The sequence below is a fragment of the Sapajus apella genome, unplaced genomic scaffold, assembly GCF_009761245.1.
Source record: "Sapajus apella isolate SASKATOON/1434 unplaced genomic scaffold, GSC_monkey_1.0 scaffold7, whole genome shotgun sequence".
Taxonomy (NCBI): Eukaryota; Metazoa; Chordata; class Mammalia; order Primates; family Cebidae; genus Sapajus; species Sapajus apella.
Window position 1 is genome coordinate 43,274,125 of NW_022436947.1, and position 15,726 is coordinate 43,289,850.

At 38.9% G+C, this 15,726-nt stretch overlaps 1 protein-coding gene across 8 annotated transcripts in view; it reads right to left on the reverse strand.

The window, feature by feature from the left end:
- CACNA2D1 (calcium voltage-gated channel auxiliary subunit alpha2delta 1) overlaps positions 1-15,148 on the reverse strand; it is a 487,462-nt gene extending 472,314 nt beyond the window's left edge. For 4 of the 8 annotated variants that reach the window (XM_032276453.1, XM_032276451.1, XM_032276449.1 and 1 more), the window contains exon 1: positions 14,552-14,990. In XM_032276453.1, the coding sequence (XP_032132344.1) occupies positions 14,552-14,646 (95 nt within the window). In that variant the 5' untranslated portion in view covers positions 14,647-14,990. Of the gene's footprint in view, positions 1-14,551 lie in introns of all 8 variants that reach the window. The other 4 variants (XM_032276455.1, XM_032276454.1, XM_032276452.1 and 1 more) reach the window with 2 other exon arrangements.
- Between the last annotated feature and the right edge of the window lie 578 nt (positions 15,149-15,726).

Here is a 15,726-nt window from a genome sequence, read left to right on the forward strand (position 1 = left end):
GACAACAGAGCAAGACGCTTCCAAAAAAAAAAAAACCAGAAAGGCAGCAACCATACCATCTATGATAACTTATTAGAATTGTAATTACTTCATAGTCACATACAAGAAGGAAGTTTTAATGATACTCAGCATAGATCCGACATCTAAATCCATTTAAATTACAGGAGACCAGTGTAACTTGGCAGGACTCTGTATGCTCTAGTAAACAGAAAGGATATGGCGCAAACTCCCATCTTCAGCTTCAGACAAAAGCCATGACACATAGCATAAGAAATCTTAAACATAAATCAGGATGATAGGCAAGGAACGATCTGGTGCAGTGTATTTATTTATTTTTTGACTTGGTCCTCCCTTTCCCACTCCCATTCCAGAGGTTTTTCCCCTAGTGTTCTAACCAGATTAATGTGAAAAGCGTAAGAGAAAGTAGTAATCTTTACTAATCTCTACAGATTCCTCCAGGAGATTAGAAAATCAAGAAAAAATGTCTAGTTCTAATGGCTCCACGTTAGAATAAGAAAAGATGAAGAAACTACTGTAATACTTTTCACTCTTTGCTCAATAAATTCAGTGGGATATACATAGACAAGTACTTGATGGCTTCTCATTTAAGCCTTACTATTTTCCCTAAAAGGTATGGTATATGATACTTTTACAGAACATGAAATGAAACTGAAGGAAAATTAACTTTCCAAGATCACACAGGCTAACAGGGTTCAACCTTAGGATTCTCTGACTCAAAATCCTGAATCTTTCCAGTATATCAGACCGCCTACCTTGAGTCCTCTGAACTACCACAGCATAGACTCATATGGTTCTAGCTTTACTTAAATATCTATCAACTTAGCAACTTCTGGGAGTTAGTAGAGCAATACAGAATCACTGTGTGTTTGAAGACGTGAAAGAGTAGGATCACAGGACTCAAACTGGACAAAAAACTAAAACAGTAATCAGCAGTGATACATCACATCCAATTTGATGTTTCAGTTACACCTTATAAATTTACAATCTTTCCCATGGATGACTGGCATTTCTGGATACTACAAAGCATTTTCATGTTTTATAATGTTTTCTAAATGTATATTTCTACATACATGTAGCACATCTGAATCTGCATGTATATTTTCTTCATACCTTATTGTAATTTTCACTTGATATAAATCATTATAATATACATTTGATGTTTATATACTGTGGAACATTTATTATATACACACATATGTCATATATATGTATACATCTGTGTGACTGATACAGGTGTTTCTCTGCAATTAGGGTAGACATACAGAGGTAACAGAAGGAAGAAGGAAAAAAATCGATTCTGAGTAGCCTGCTGACCCCAGGTTTTGGCTCCCTGTGCATATTACAAGAATAGAATCCGGGAGCCAATTTACTTCATATGTGGAAAAACCCAAAAGGGGTAGGACCAAATCCAAGGCTTGCAACCTTCAGTGGCTCCTCTGTCACAGTCATGCACACTGGGACTCAGCTGGTTTTTAGATGCCACACACACAGGTTGTGTCACATCTGATAATTTAAGGAGATGAATGACCTCATATAATTATCACGCATAGTTTGGTCTCATGTGTTACCATTCCCTTATGTTTATTTATTACCATCACAGAAAAGTATAAATTTTAAACAATTACTCACCAGTAGACCTTGACACCCATGTATCAGTCCTCTGGGAACAAAGCTCCCCATGCACAATAAAATTTTGCCTCATAAAAATTAATGTCAATTTCTCCACTTACATAGGAAAATCAGGTGTTTGGACAGACAGCCAAGCAGCTAATATATTTAATTCAGAGCCATCTGCAGAGCCTCTATTGTGCCCATCCTCCTGAGGCTTCGTATGGCCCATTTGTTTGAGTCACCCAAAATTTTTGCAGATGTAAAGGTAAATTTAAGTCAATTCTAATAAAATGTCATGGCAAAGACAGGGTGGTATTTTTAAAGTGACAAACATCATAAAAATTTTACATTCTTTTCTGTGGCAAATGTCAGAATGACTGCCATAAAAAGGCCATGTTGGCTTGGTGGCTCACGCCTGTAATCCTAACTCTTTGGGAAGCCGAGGTGGGCAGATCACCTGAGATCAGGAGTTCAAGACCAGCCTGGCCAATATGTTGAAACCCCATCCCTACTCAGAATACAGAAAAATTAGCCAGGTGGGGTGGTGGGTGCCTATAAACCCAGCTACTGAGGAGGCTGAGGCAGAAGAATTGCTTGAACCGGGGAGGCAGAGGTGGCAGTGAGCTGAGATCAGGCCATTGTACTCTAGCCAGGGCAACAGAGCAAGACATCATTTTTTTTTTTTTTTAAAGGCCAGGTCCCTGGCATGAAAAACTTTCTGCTTCAATGGTTATCACCAAACTGTAATCATTAGTCATGGTATTAATGTATTGGTTAACCTAAAACATCTCTTTTAGCCATAAATCAATTTCAAATTTGCACCAGAAATTTTTTCAATGTTTGATTTCTACCAACAAGAGAACAATGTTTCTGAGAGGCTCAACTCCATATATATTGCAAAGTGAAAGGGTGGAGTTAGATGAGTGTAACTAACCAACAGTCGGATGAGTCAATTAAAAGCTGGCCTTTTTCAGTACGCTCTTGGGAGATTTTTGCCAACTTCTGCCTTGGTTGCAAAAAATGCAAGTGGTCTTGATTTTACCAGCCTGCACTCACTCAATTTGTAGGGTAGTCTGGAATCATTTCTATAAACATCCTGGATAGATGGCTTTATTAACTTTCATATATTCTGTTTTGAGGCTGCCAACTCACATCTTTGACAATGAGCGGATACCAGTGTTAAAGCTATGACTTTTAAAAATAGATTCACTCTCTGTGGCACAGTTCTACAACAGGTGCTGGCTGAAATGTCACAACAAAGCACATCAAATGCTTTGTGGTTCTGCTTTCTTCATGGTCTCTTTTAGGACACTGGTTTTGTCCTTAACCTAGGGATAGAACAGTTCATCCATCCCGGTCCACTTACACTCTACTGTATCTCTCTTCCTTTCCCTTTTATGATAAAAAGCTACACAAGTTTTAGGAAGAGACATTTTTAAGAACTGCTAAGCGTCCCTTTTTCCATTCATTTTAAGTTTTTCGCATGGCCCAAATGGTTATATATTAGCACAGTAATCTAGCTCACTGACCCATAGTCATCAATTCATGATCTCTTAAAGGCAGAAAAATTGCACAAGGCACAAATAATGAAGCCCGGCTATTATGCAGTCCTTCAGAGTTCCCCATGCATTCTTTCATTTAATCCTCACGAGAAAACTGGATGCAGGAAGCAAAAATATTATCCTTGTTTTACAGATGGAGAAATCAAGGCTGAGAATTAGTTCTGCTCTAGTTTACATGACTCCTCTCCCTCAGTCTTATTGCTGGAGTATGCAGCCAGGTGAGATAATAGATGCTAAGACCTCAAAGCTCCTGCAAAGGGCAGCAAAGTTCAGCAGGTAAGTGTAGGAATCTAGCATCGAGCTGCTTGAGATCAAACTCTAACTCCCAAGGAAATTCAGAAAAGTTCTTCATAGTTTAAACTTGTTTCCTCATCTACAAAACAGAGATAATCATTCTTATCTCAGAAAACTGGGTTGAAGGTTAGATGGATTAAAAACATAAGGCTCACGTCTGTTAGGCTCACTTTGGGAGGCAAAGCAGGTTGATCACTGAGGTCAGGTGTTGGAGGCCAGCCTGGCCAACATGGTAAAACCCCGTCTCTACTAAAAATACCAAAATTAGCTGGGCATAGTGGAGCATGCCTGAAATCCCAGCTACTCGGGAGGCTGAGGCAGAAGAATCGCTTGAACCTGGGAGGTAGAGGTTGCAGTGAGCCAAAATCATGACTGCACTCCAGCCTGGGCAACAAAGCAAGACTCTGCCACAAAAAAGAAAAAAAACGGGGGGGAGGGGGGTACTAATTAATACTGCCTGGCATATAGAAGGATCTCAAAAATGTCAGAAAGCAATGTTATTATAATTGAAGGATGATTGTTAGTAATTATTACCGTTCAGACACTACAGATAGAGATACCAAAATTAGCTCAAACTGTGAACATCTATGGGAGACAAAAAAGAGCAAAGTCACAAAAGGGAAATAAATAGCCCACCTAACTCTTCTCATCTCTTGCCACAAACCACAAGAGTGGTTTTTCCACACTGCTATCATACCAATGAGATGAAGATTGATTTTTAGATCCGCTGGCATTTCCAATCCTAACCATTCATTCATTCATCTCGGATATTCAGAGAACTGCTGTGATGGAAACTGCCAGTAATTTCCAGACCTTCAGGAGACCTGCGATGCCTCCGTGAGGGTTAACCAGGGATATGCTTTGCAGGGATATTCTGTCAGTTTTCGGTTTATTTGTTTGGAGACAGGCTTCCCTATGTTGCCCAGGCAAGACTTGAACTCCTGGTCTCAGGCGATCTTCCTGCCTCAGCCTCCCTAATAGCTGAGCCTACAAGCAAGCCCCTACCCAACTGCCAGTGGCTTTTTATCCTCTAGAGTTTTTTGTTTTCTTGACAAGGATCTGTTTCAACCAAAACTTCTGCCCTCTACGGAACGCAGGAAGCACCAATAGTGTGGGGCGGTAAACCACTACTATCTGCTCAAAATTCATGACTAAGTAATGCTCCATTGCCAAAGGAAAGAACTATTTGTTCTTTTATCCGTTTATTTTCAATGATATTACTGTAAGATCTTTCTACCCAAGCACCACACACTTTTTAGAAGCTAATGACATCTTATATAACTACATGGATCTTTAAGATGATATCTTCTAGGAAAGAAGTAAATGAAAAATAAAGACAAGTGAGAACCAAATGTTGCTGTGTCCAAAGGTAATATAGTGGCAAACTGGAGTCTTGTTACTACCACTGAAAGAAAAACTCTAATCCATGCCTCTCAAAATTTGAATATTACTAATGTGTATGTATGACATTTCTGAATCACGTCATTCCTTCTTGAGAATGAAATATGTAATTTAAATCATTCCTCTAAAAACATCTTCAGTAAATTAAAATTGTATCTATCCTGTATTCTAACCATCGGATTTAATTCTCAAGGCTGTTTCATATTTCAAAAGTTACTTTGTAAGACATTGTGTTCAGTCTTGATCCCTTCTTCATCTGCCTCTATCAGAAAGAACATTTATCCATCAATCATGGCATCTCATTGCTTTCATCTCTCTACCATTTGGTCTTCTCCCTCTGAGGTACTGGAATCTCCCTTCTGGTAACATTTAGTTATCTGTACAGGATTCCCCACTTTCCCCACCCTCCCGACCCTCCCCACCAGAGCCTTTTTCTGAGAATTGCCTTTTCCCCTATCCATGGTAACAGCAACTGACCTTTTACAATGTAATACCTACTAATAAGATTGGACCAGATATGGAGAACTAACCCAAGCTCAGGCAACCAGATCTCTTTTCCAAATCCTATCTCCTGGTCACAATTAAATGGGCTGTAAGTGGCCATCTGGCCCATATTCAGAGTATCATCATATCTTTTTTGGGAGGTTATCCTTTGGACTCGGATTCTAGACTCAAGCTGGTTCAAGGCTTTAAAGGAAAAAACATAATCCCTTGCAACCATTCAACACTATGAGCACTGGAAGCAGATAATGCCAATTTATAGAGAAAGAGAAGAAAGAAGTGACAGAAAGAAAAGCAGAAAATGACTCGAGAGATGATTGTGAGAGCAGTCTCATCTTTCTCCTCAGTTGCTGGCACATCCTTGACCTGAACTCCCATGATGGATCATCCAGCTTCACTACCATTTAAAAATATTTCTCTTTCTGGTTTAAGATCATCCTATGGTTTTATACAATTTACGATCCCAAATGGCCTAATATTAGCTAATCCATTTTTTATTATTTTTTCTTAACTTTTAAAGTTCAGGAATACAAGTGGAGGTTTGTTACAAAGGTAAACTTTTGTCAGAGGGGTTTGTTGTACAGATCATTTCATCAGCCAAGCATTAAGCCTAGTACCTGTTAGTTGTTTTTCCTGATCGTCTCCCTCCTCCGACCCTCCACCCTCTGAAACGCCCCAGTGTGTGTTGATCCCCTCTATGTGACCATGTGTTCTCATCATGTTGCTCCTTATGAGTGAGAACATGTGGTATTTGGTTTTCTGTTCTGTGTTAGTTTGCTAAGGATAATGTCTTACTCTGAATTTACTCTTATCTCTCACTTTCCTCATGTCACCAAATTCCTGGAAAGAGCAATCTGTGCTTGTCTCCATATTCCGACGTTACCAACTCCTCAAGCCCCTAAAACCATGCTTCTGTCCCTGACACTCTACTGAGACTTCTCTCTTCCATCAGTGGCCTGACGACTTCCTTAAAGGAGTCATCTTGTTTGACCTCTCTGCAGAGTGACCTGTAAATCCAGGCCCTTGTTTTGAAACTCAGTGTCTATCTTAGTAGATGCTAGATAAGTATGATTTAAATAAATGAACAAATCCTTCTTCTGCCTTCAAAGATACTGATCTCTGAATTTGCCTCCAAACTCTCTTCAGATATATATTTCTAAGGGCTAATAGACATCTATAAGACGCTGCAAACTCAAAACGTCCAACAATCAACTTACTCCCACTCTCTCCACATCAATCTGCATTCATCATGTGTTTTCCAGTCTACAAAATTTAATGGCACACAATCTACATGTTGGAGATCTAAAAGTCATCTCCAACTCTTCTCTTCCTGATTCTCCAAGTCTTACAACCACTAAAGCCTGAAATTGTACTCCTACTTCATTTCTGCTTCACTTTCTCACTGCCAGTATTCTTTTTGAAACCTCGGGCATCATCTCTGGTTCAGTGAATGCTGCAATGGTATACTAACTACTCTCATTGCCTCTGCCTCATATACTGGCCCTCCTTGATCCATCTTCTATGTATTTTGATTCAAACTTGTTACTTTTTTTTTTCTTTTTTTAATTTAAAAATCTCAACAGCAACGCAGAATGAAGACCAAATTTGTTTTGGTACACAGACCAGGGCTATTGCAAATGTCGATGTGATATCAGCACTGCCCATCCCCTCCTTGGGTCAGGATGCAAGAAATATATAACCAGACTCAAGCCAACAGCTACCAACATCACTTCCCATCCACAAGCCCTATGCCTAACAAAGAACAGACCATGTTTCTTTAGACCATGCCCCTCCAGTATGCAATGTACTTTTTCCTTGGTCATGCTGCGATGTATCCCAGTGTTTCACAGTCAGCTTGGAGTTGCTAATGTCTTCCTTAGGGACTTTCTCCCTCAATTTGTATTCTCAACATGTAGCTCAGTGCAGTACATAATTTGCACTGAATAATAATAATTGCATTAATTGTTGAATTAAATTATATTTGGTGTTTAAAATACTTGAAACAAGAAATATTAAAAGAGAAAGTACAAATTAAAACTACTTCTAAAAATAAAGTGTACTATTTACTTAGAAGCCTAGTTTTAAGTATACCACCTAGAAGGCTGCCTACCCCCAAGTTCATTTTTCTTGTAATCTAATGAAAAAAATTTACTAACAGAATTTCTGTCTTGTTGATGAGCACTTAAACTCTTAATAAAATGCCATACCAGTGTTTCTTATCCAATAAACCATTTCCCAGAATTTCATAAAAACTAAGAATCTTTAAGTATTTCTGTTTTGAGATCTAAATAATTCTATTGTCTTTGGTCTCCAAGGTGCATTTCTGAATGCAAATATTTAAGTCTCTAAAGATGATGATTATGTTTAGGAAACAATGCTTCCAATATAACCAAGCTCATACAGGAAATGAAGAAAACAGAAGAAATTAAGAAAAATAACCAACTGCTACGTTTAGTATCTTTCATGTCATTTTGCACCTCGTAAATCTGAGAGCTCTTCTCGCCGCCCCACTTAAACATGCATCATTCTTTCCTCAGAGTATTTTCACCACAATGTCTGTTGATCACTTTTTGAAAACAAGAGATTTTTGCAGTCTGCCTGAGCCCATTTATTTCATTGCACCATCCCTCTTTTAACTCTCAAAATATGGCATTATTGATATTTAACCGTCCCTTCACATATTTTGACAGTATGTACCTTAGAAAAACGTTATTAGCTCCCTCCCTTCTTTTCCCTAATACTAAGGTATTGGGCACATATCAAAAGAAACAATTCACTAGAATTGTTTGAAAATTTGGTATGTGTTGATTACATAATACAGGTTTATCTGTATGTCAAAATCCCTCAACAATTTCTCTTAAAAGAGAAATGTCTGGTGGTAAGAGGAAATCTCCTGAAACAGTGAGTGCAGATTTAAGTAAAAGGGATCTGAAATTGAGGTCTGATCACAGGAAACTTAAGATAAAACAAAGTTAAAAATTTTTTATTTGATTTGATGGTATATACAAATAATAATATTATGGTTAATAGTAATTATAGACATGCGTGTGTATGAAAGAGAGAAAAACCAGAATGAACTATTTGAATAAAATAACAGGAATTACTTTTCATCATTTGCCAGGACACCACTATAGAGTATTTTTAATTACTCAGAAAAAAGAACTTCAAATAGTAAGATTATTCCCAAATCTGAAGCATTTAAAATGACCAACACCATTACTTTCTACTGCCAGCAGTTCTAGTTTAAGTTGTTCTTCCATTTATGATATAGAATTTTAAATGTATCCTAATTTTTTAAATCCACAGAGCATATGGTTAAAAAAAAAATCAGCAGAAGCAAATGTTAAAATAACATTTAGCCAGAAATATCCCACATTCATATTCAAAGAGAACTTCAAATATTGCTTTATATATAACAGCCTAATTCTGAATTATTGAAATTAACTATAAAAAGTGTGCCGGTTTGTTGAGGCCACAAAGTCAATCTTTTCATTGTTCATAATCTGTAAAAACAAGTGGCAAAATGTAAAGGAGCAATGACCACTTTCTTTACTCATTTTTTAAAATTGCTAAGAGTAGCTGATTCTATGTACTGAATTACTACAAAAGATGTAAAGCCTACAAAGACGGGACACTCAAGAGCTTATATTTTACTAACAAAAACTTTAAACCTGTGCACATTTGCCTTCATTCCTAAAATATCACACCACCAAATATGTTCAATTCTCACAAATTTCAAAGCATATCTTATCTAAATGAAAGAAATAAAACTGCTTGGTATGTAAACAACTTTTAATAGGTACCAACATTTCAAATGAAACGGTTTCTTCTCATACTTGCTTTGTTTAAAAGACAGCAAAACGATCTTTAGAATCACTTTTTTTAATTACTTGTCAATTATGTTAATAATCTGTCTCTATAGGACTTGAGCATTTTCAGGCTACTTGTGTATGCGGTATCTCATTTAATTGTGTCAGCAAATTATTCTCAAATGCTGGTGTTATTAAGTTAGATTTAATCCCTGAAAACAGTTGTGAGTTGACAGAAGGCCTAAAGTACAAACACTTGCTAATAAACTTATCTCACTGAGGTTTTTCTGCTCTATCAGTCCACTTAGTTTTAAAAATATGTGTGGACATACACATGTATATATGTGTATTTGCATACACATAAAACATTATCTATTAAATAGAATATTATATAGTGACACAAACTAGGCAAATTAATTGTGTGATGTTAATATTTTGGAGTCTCAAGGAAAAGATAGCAATGTAGTATTTTTTACAAAGTGCTGCCAGTTTTCCTTAATTGACATTGAGGTCAACTGTCTTTTTCTTTCAACTCCGTAAACAATATGATGCAATCATTTACATGTTTCAGTGCACATGCAAAAAAAATGAATCATGTGTAAGCTACATGGTTGGCCATCACAGCCCATTCCCAGTTTACTGGAAAGCAGCTGTATGAAAGCCTTGGGAACAGTCGTGGTACTGTTCACAGATAGTTCATGAAAAGAAAGACTGGCTGACACACTTAGTGACACAGTGCTTGATACACACTGCAAGCCTTAAGTAAATGTGGAGATGATATAATAGAACAAAGTTTGTTCCCCATGGAAAGCAGCTGACCTGCTTTTTGAAACACTACCACAGACAGCTCTTTTAATAGAAATAATGGAACACTGTTATTTTAATAACAACAAAATCTTACTTTTTTGAAATACTGAATTCTTATTTTTTTCCCAAAATGCTAGGTATGCTTATGTTAGAAATGTTTATGTCCACACATGTAACACACTAAAGGAGATCAACAAACTGCATGATTTGCCTAAAATATGTTTCATTTTACCCATTTAAATCTCCAATTTAAAGTTATAAATAGCTTGAAGACATGTGCTAGGAAATTCTTGGAAACTTGCATCTATATTGAGAAATAGGGAAAACAAGAAAATGAAGAGGTGCTTTATATGATACTCCAAAGAATATGTATATTAAATAATATAGCTTGTTAGGAGTAATACTGTAAAAATTATTTTTAAAATTTCTAAATGCATTATTTATGAATATATACTCCTAAATATATATTCTAAATTTGAACACAATAATTTCCATATGTTTTTGTAAAAACTTACTACATATAAACCTTAGAAAAAACAGTATTTTATTGTTAGTTTTATCAATATTGGAGAAATAATAGAAAGAAGTCTGCACAGTCAGGTGGCTGTGAGGAAAAAGGCTGTAAAGCTTTTATCTATTTTCAAAATGAACCACCTACTTTATATTCTAATTTTATCTGTATTTATTAAATTAAATTAATGAAAGCCATGGGGAGAAAAGGTAATAAAGGCACATTTTATTTTCCTTTAATAAACCATAATATGCTTAGATTCTTATATACTCTGACATTTTTTAAAAATTATATCCATTTCAGTCTGCTTAATTTTCAAATGCCAATCCAAATAGCTACACATATAGCTATGTGTAACATTCATAAATTTAACATAATATTACTACTTACATGGAAAAATATATCTATTGTTGCATATTTTAAAACATACATCTGTGGAATAATAAATGTCATATAGCTAAGCCGATGAGAACAAAATTAAAGACCTGAGAAAAGTTTATTAATGTTTACTGCTTCAGGTTTTATTTTACATTTAATATTTTATCTCATAATTGATCATATGGCACATTTCCTTGTGTATGTAAAATGTAAACAGAAACTGCTGAGCCCAAGTGAGAATAATTATGTCACTTCTAATGCATGGATTAGATATCCATTACAATATCCTGACATACAAAATTTCTCCTTTACAGCCTTAGATACAAATTTGTCTAATAACAGAAAAAAATATATAACCTAAGTATTTAAACACAAAAGTACTATTCTTTGATGAGATTTCATGTTTATTTCCTGTGAATATCCATAATTCTTAGTTTTATATTTATACTACTGTACACTTTATATTAAAATCCAATTGGCTCTCGGCCAATTATTGTTGACTGGCATTTTGATGTGACTGAGATAAAAGTTTAATATGAATAGTTATAACTATAATTTTTTAAATGCATTTGTAGATAGATTCTAAAATTAAGGACAAATTTAAATTAACATTATAATACTGGCTATCACACTTGTAATTCTAAATTTTAAAATAGAAGTCTTTTAACATGTGCCAAGAAATTATTTCCAGAAAAAGGGAAAAGTACCCTTTTCGAAAGCTACATTTTAAAATACCAATACAACATGTGCATACTATAGCAATAAAAATGATGTATTCTCCATTTACATATCAACCAATACACATTAAGTGGCTGTTATGGTATCACGTATTTATGTTTCACACCTTAGGGGGACAAACATTTCCAAAAGAAACTCTTAACCGAGAGAAATAAATGTATCAAAATTTCTTTGTCTAAAAAAAAAACCTATTTTAGTGTTAACTCTTAAAATAGGTTAACTATTACTTTAATCCAAAAAAATATTATATAGAATGTATGCTAAACCAGAGAGCAAAAAATGAAAGAAGATATTTAGACTGACATATTATTTGTTTTATCATAATAAAATTTAAGCCCTTCATACAAATGTAAACACTCTACTTTAAAAAAAACTTTGATTTACTAATTCTAATTGAAGTCCAACTCCAATTAGTGCATAATTAATTTTACATTGTGTGATGGCATGCTCTTTCTCTTCAGATGATAAAAACTTCTTATATTACTTTTCCTCTGAAAAATAAAATTGGCAAAACAACAAAAATATTTACTAATGGTGCCCATATAAATTTATACACAGAAACATAATAATTGCCTTTAGTAACATTACACTCTTTGTACTCACTTTTCATAAATTTGAAATTTTCCCCAAAGATTTGAGATTTGTCCTGATTGATTGACCAGTACATATGAATTCTTTTCTCAAAAGAAAAGCAAGTGGCACCACATCTTCATGAAAAATATTGCATTTTTTTTAATTTCAGAAAGTTTATTCAGAAATCTAACATGAAATACAAATGCCAACCATCACTCCTTTCCTCAGAAGGCAGTGTTACTAACTTTTCAATTAAAAAACTGAAGATGCAGAAGGCTTCCAAAAATATTGTTAAGATTACCTACAGGAGATTGACTTTGCTCCACAAAACCTTTTATTAAGTATTTCATTCATGAGCTAATCAATGTCATATAATTTTAAAGTACCTTGAATTTTTATTGTTAAAAAAAATTTCAGATCCTTTCAAAGAAAAGAAATTGTGGTGTCCTACTTCCCATTGTTGTCCAGTATTTACACTCTTTCTTGTCTCTAATAAATTTCTGGTCATGAAAATTAAATAACTTATAATTTCAGGAAAGCAGAGGTCCTCTTACAATAAGGATTTTTACATTAATATTTCACCATAGTATGTTGAGGAATAAAAGGATGTATTTTGTTATAGTTTTCCCCAATGCTATGATGTATCCCCCCATGATAAAAATATTGATAACTTGTCGGTTAAAAACAACACTGTAAAAATGAGTAATCGGAACACAGTTGGAAAGTGACTGTTTTTTAAAGAGCCACTTCTTTATTTGACACAGAACGCAGGCGACTCACTTGAGTTCTCACTTTACAGGCCAAGCAACAAAAAGACTTTAAAAAATTAAATGGAAGTGTGATGCCTTAATAAGAGTAAATAATTTTGAAGCATCTTTACAGTGATTCTTACTCTTTTTATGATTAAAAATATCCGACTGGAACATTCTGCCAATTAAACGAAGATCTCCAGATGGCATTTACCCTTTTGCTTCATAACAAAAAGGATCTGCAATCAGTTTTATGGAAGATTATCTAAAGAGGAACATTACTGTAAACCAATGACAAAAAAAAAAAAAAAAATCAGACACTCCCCTTCTCCAGGATAGAATGTGCATCCTCCAGATTCTTGCACTGACATCTAATGTAATAAATACTTAAAACTGAATCTTAAATAATAGCCGCAGGCTTTCAACTCGTAAAGATTCACTGTTACTTTCCACCAAAAACTCCAGTATTCTGCTGTCAGCCAACAAAGGACAGCAAATAATTCCCAGCAGCATAAATACCGGGAAAGCTACCTTGGGCTTTGTTTTTGTTATGTAAAATGCATTAAAGTGACTCATCCACTTAACATTACCTACCCTTAGAAGCTTTAAAGAAGCTTCAAGAACCAAAATAAATGCTTTCCCAGAATGCCGGATAGGCTATTCCGGCGCATTAAAAAAAATATATGTATATATTTATATATGCCATTGAGTTAGACTCTATTTTGCTGCCTAAGAGAGGAAAGAATTATTATTTTTCATGCCCTTCCTGCCGTGTGACTATAGCTACCTATAAGCCCTCTATTTCGAGAACAGCAGTGAGGTTTTTTTCATTTAAAAGTTATTTTAGAAACGTTAAAAATAAAAGAATATTGCAGGAGACTGGAAACAGTCCCTCCTTCAAAGAATAGGCTCTATTCATTCGAAGAACAGGGACCGCGTGTCTGCCGACACTTAGGTGTTTCCAATAACGGGTTGGGGAGGCTGGATCGCGTGGTCCCAGTACCTGCGAGCCCCCTGCGTGGACAGCACTCTGGATCGCAGGCATCTAATCCGAAAGACTGTCAAGCGCATCCAGGAATGTGGGATAAAACGAGTTTGGGCACTACAGCAATTAAAGAGCATCTCGGAAGCCTACTGTGGGAGAAGTCCACGCTACCTCGGCCAGCCTGAAATTACCTATTCGTAAAATACTCAACCAAAACATAACTTTTTATTGAACTGGGTTGGATGAGAGCGGGTGAATTGGCTGGCTGGAAACTTTTTTCCCCAGTACCGCTGCACTCTGAAGTCTAGAGAATCCCTTTAGAGGCGGGCTGAGACGCCGCCGAGTCGTCGTCGGGCGCTTCCCGGGACAGCCGGCCCCTCGCGCCCGGCCCCGCGGAGGCGCCCGAGACGCCGGTTCGGGGCACATTCCAGCGGCGAGCAGCGCGCACGGCCCGCCCGGCCGGCCTCTCCGCATCCGAGCCTGGCTGCCCGGCCGCTCGCTCCCCACCCCCACGGGCGGAAAAGCCCCGCGACTCGGGAACCGACCCCCACCCCCAGCTCTCGCAGCACCCTCGGCCGGCGCTCCCCGCCCGGCCCGACCCGCCGACTTACGTGACGGCCGAGGGGAACGGCTCCTCCGACGAGGGGCGGATGAGCAAAGATTGGAAAAGTGTCAGAGTCAAGGCCAGCAGGCAGCCAGCAGCCATCTTCGCGATCGAGGATCGATGCCCCCTCCCTGCCCACGCGGGGGAAGGAGCGGCGCTGGAAACCGCGGGCGGAGGAAGAGCAGCACCCGCCGCCGGGACCGCGGGCGTCTGGAGGGCCGGCTGCGCCCGGGGCCCGAGGCGCGGAGCCGCGCGGGGGGCTGCGAGGGCGGGCGCGGGCGCCGGGGAAGGGGCGGTGGCGGGCGGACCCACTAGCGCGCGTCGGCTGCTCCGCGCCGCGGCCGCCTTGCCTCCGCCGCCATCAAGGGCGACTTTGGAAACAGACCTCGGCGAGCCTGCCGGCGCTCGCGCGCTCTCGCTCTCCCTCTCGGTTTCCTCCCTGATTTATTCCCCCGATTGCCGAGGCGAAGGCGGGGGCGGAGGCGGGGGCGGGGCGGGGGCGGAGGAGGGGAGACGGCGCTGGAGGGCGGGGGTGGCTGCAGGAATGGGGAACGGCAGGCAGAGAGACTTGTGGAAGCGAGGGGCTCCGTCTGGCTTCTCCGAGAAGTCAGAGGGAGGCGGCTGGGGGTGGGCAGCGGGAGGGCTGGGCGTCAGAGCAGTCGGGCGGAGACGGGCCGGGAGCAGCCCTCCATACAAGGCAGCCGGGAACTCCCAAAGTCGGCGCCGGCTCGCTCCCGCCGCCCGGCGTGCGCAGGGGCAGCGGACCAGCCCCGCGGGGCTCCCGGGGGACCGCCAACCGCCCAGCGGGCATCCACAGGCTGCAGAGGCTCCAGCCCGGCAATTGGCTCGCGTCTTCGGGGGTTTTTTTTGCACATTCAGGCAGCGTTCCCCCCAGCCCTACTCCCAGGCGCAGAATCCACTGCCTGCCTAGGAATCGTGTAGTGATTTGACAACAAATGTAGGAGGGGTTTGTATTACATTTTAAAGCACCACTGTTGACTCTCTACCAGGTGGCACTATTTGCCCGCGTGTGCCGTAGGTTAGAGCCTCTGGCGGGGCTGGGTGCCCTTTGTGCCAGCGGCCCCACGCCCAGGTACTGCTCAGCTCACCTGGCGAGGACAGAGACTCGGGGACCTGGCTGTGGACTGTCTGAGAAGTACTGACGCTGTAAAATCTTCCCAG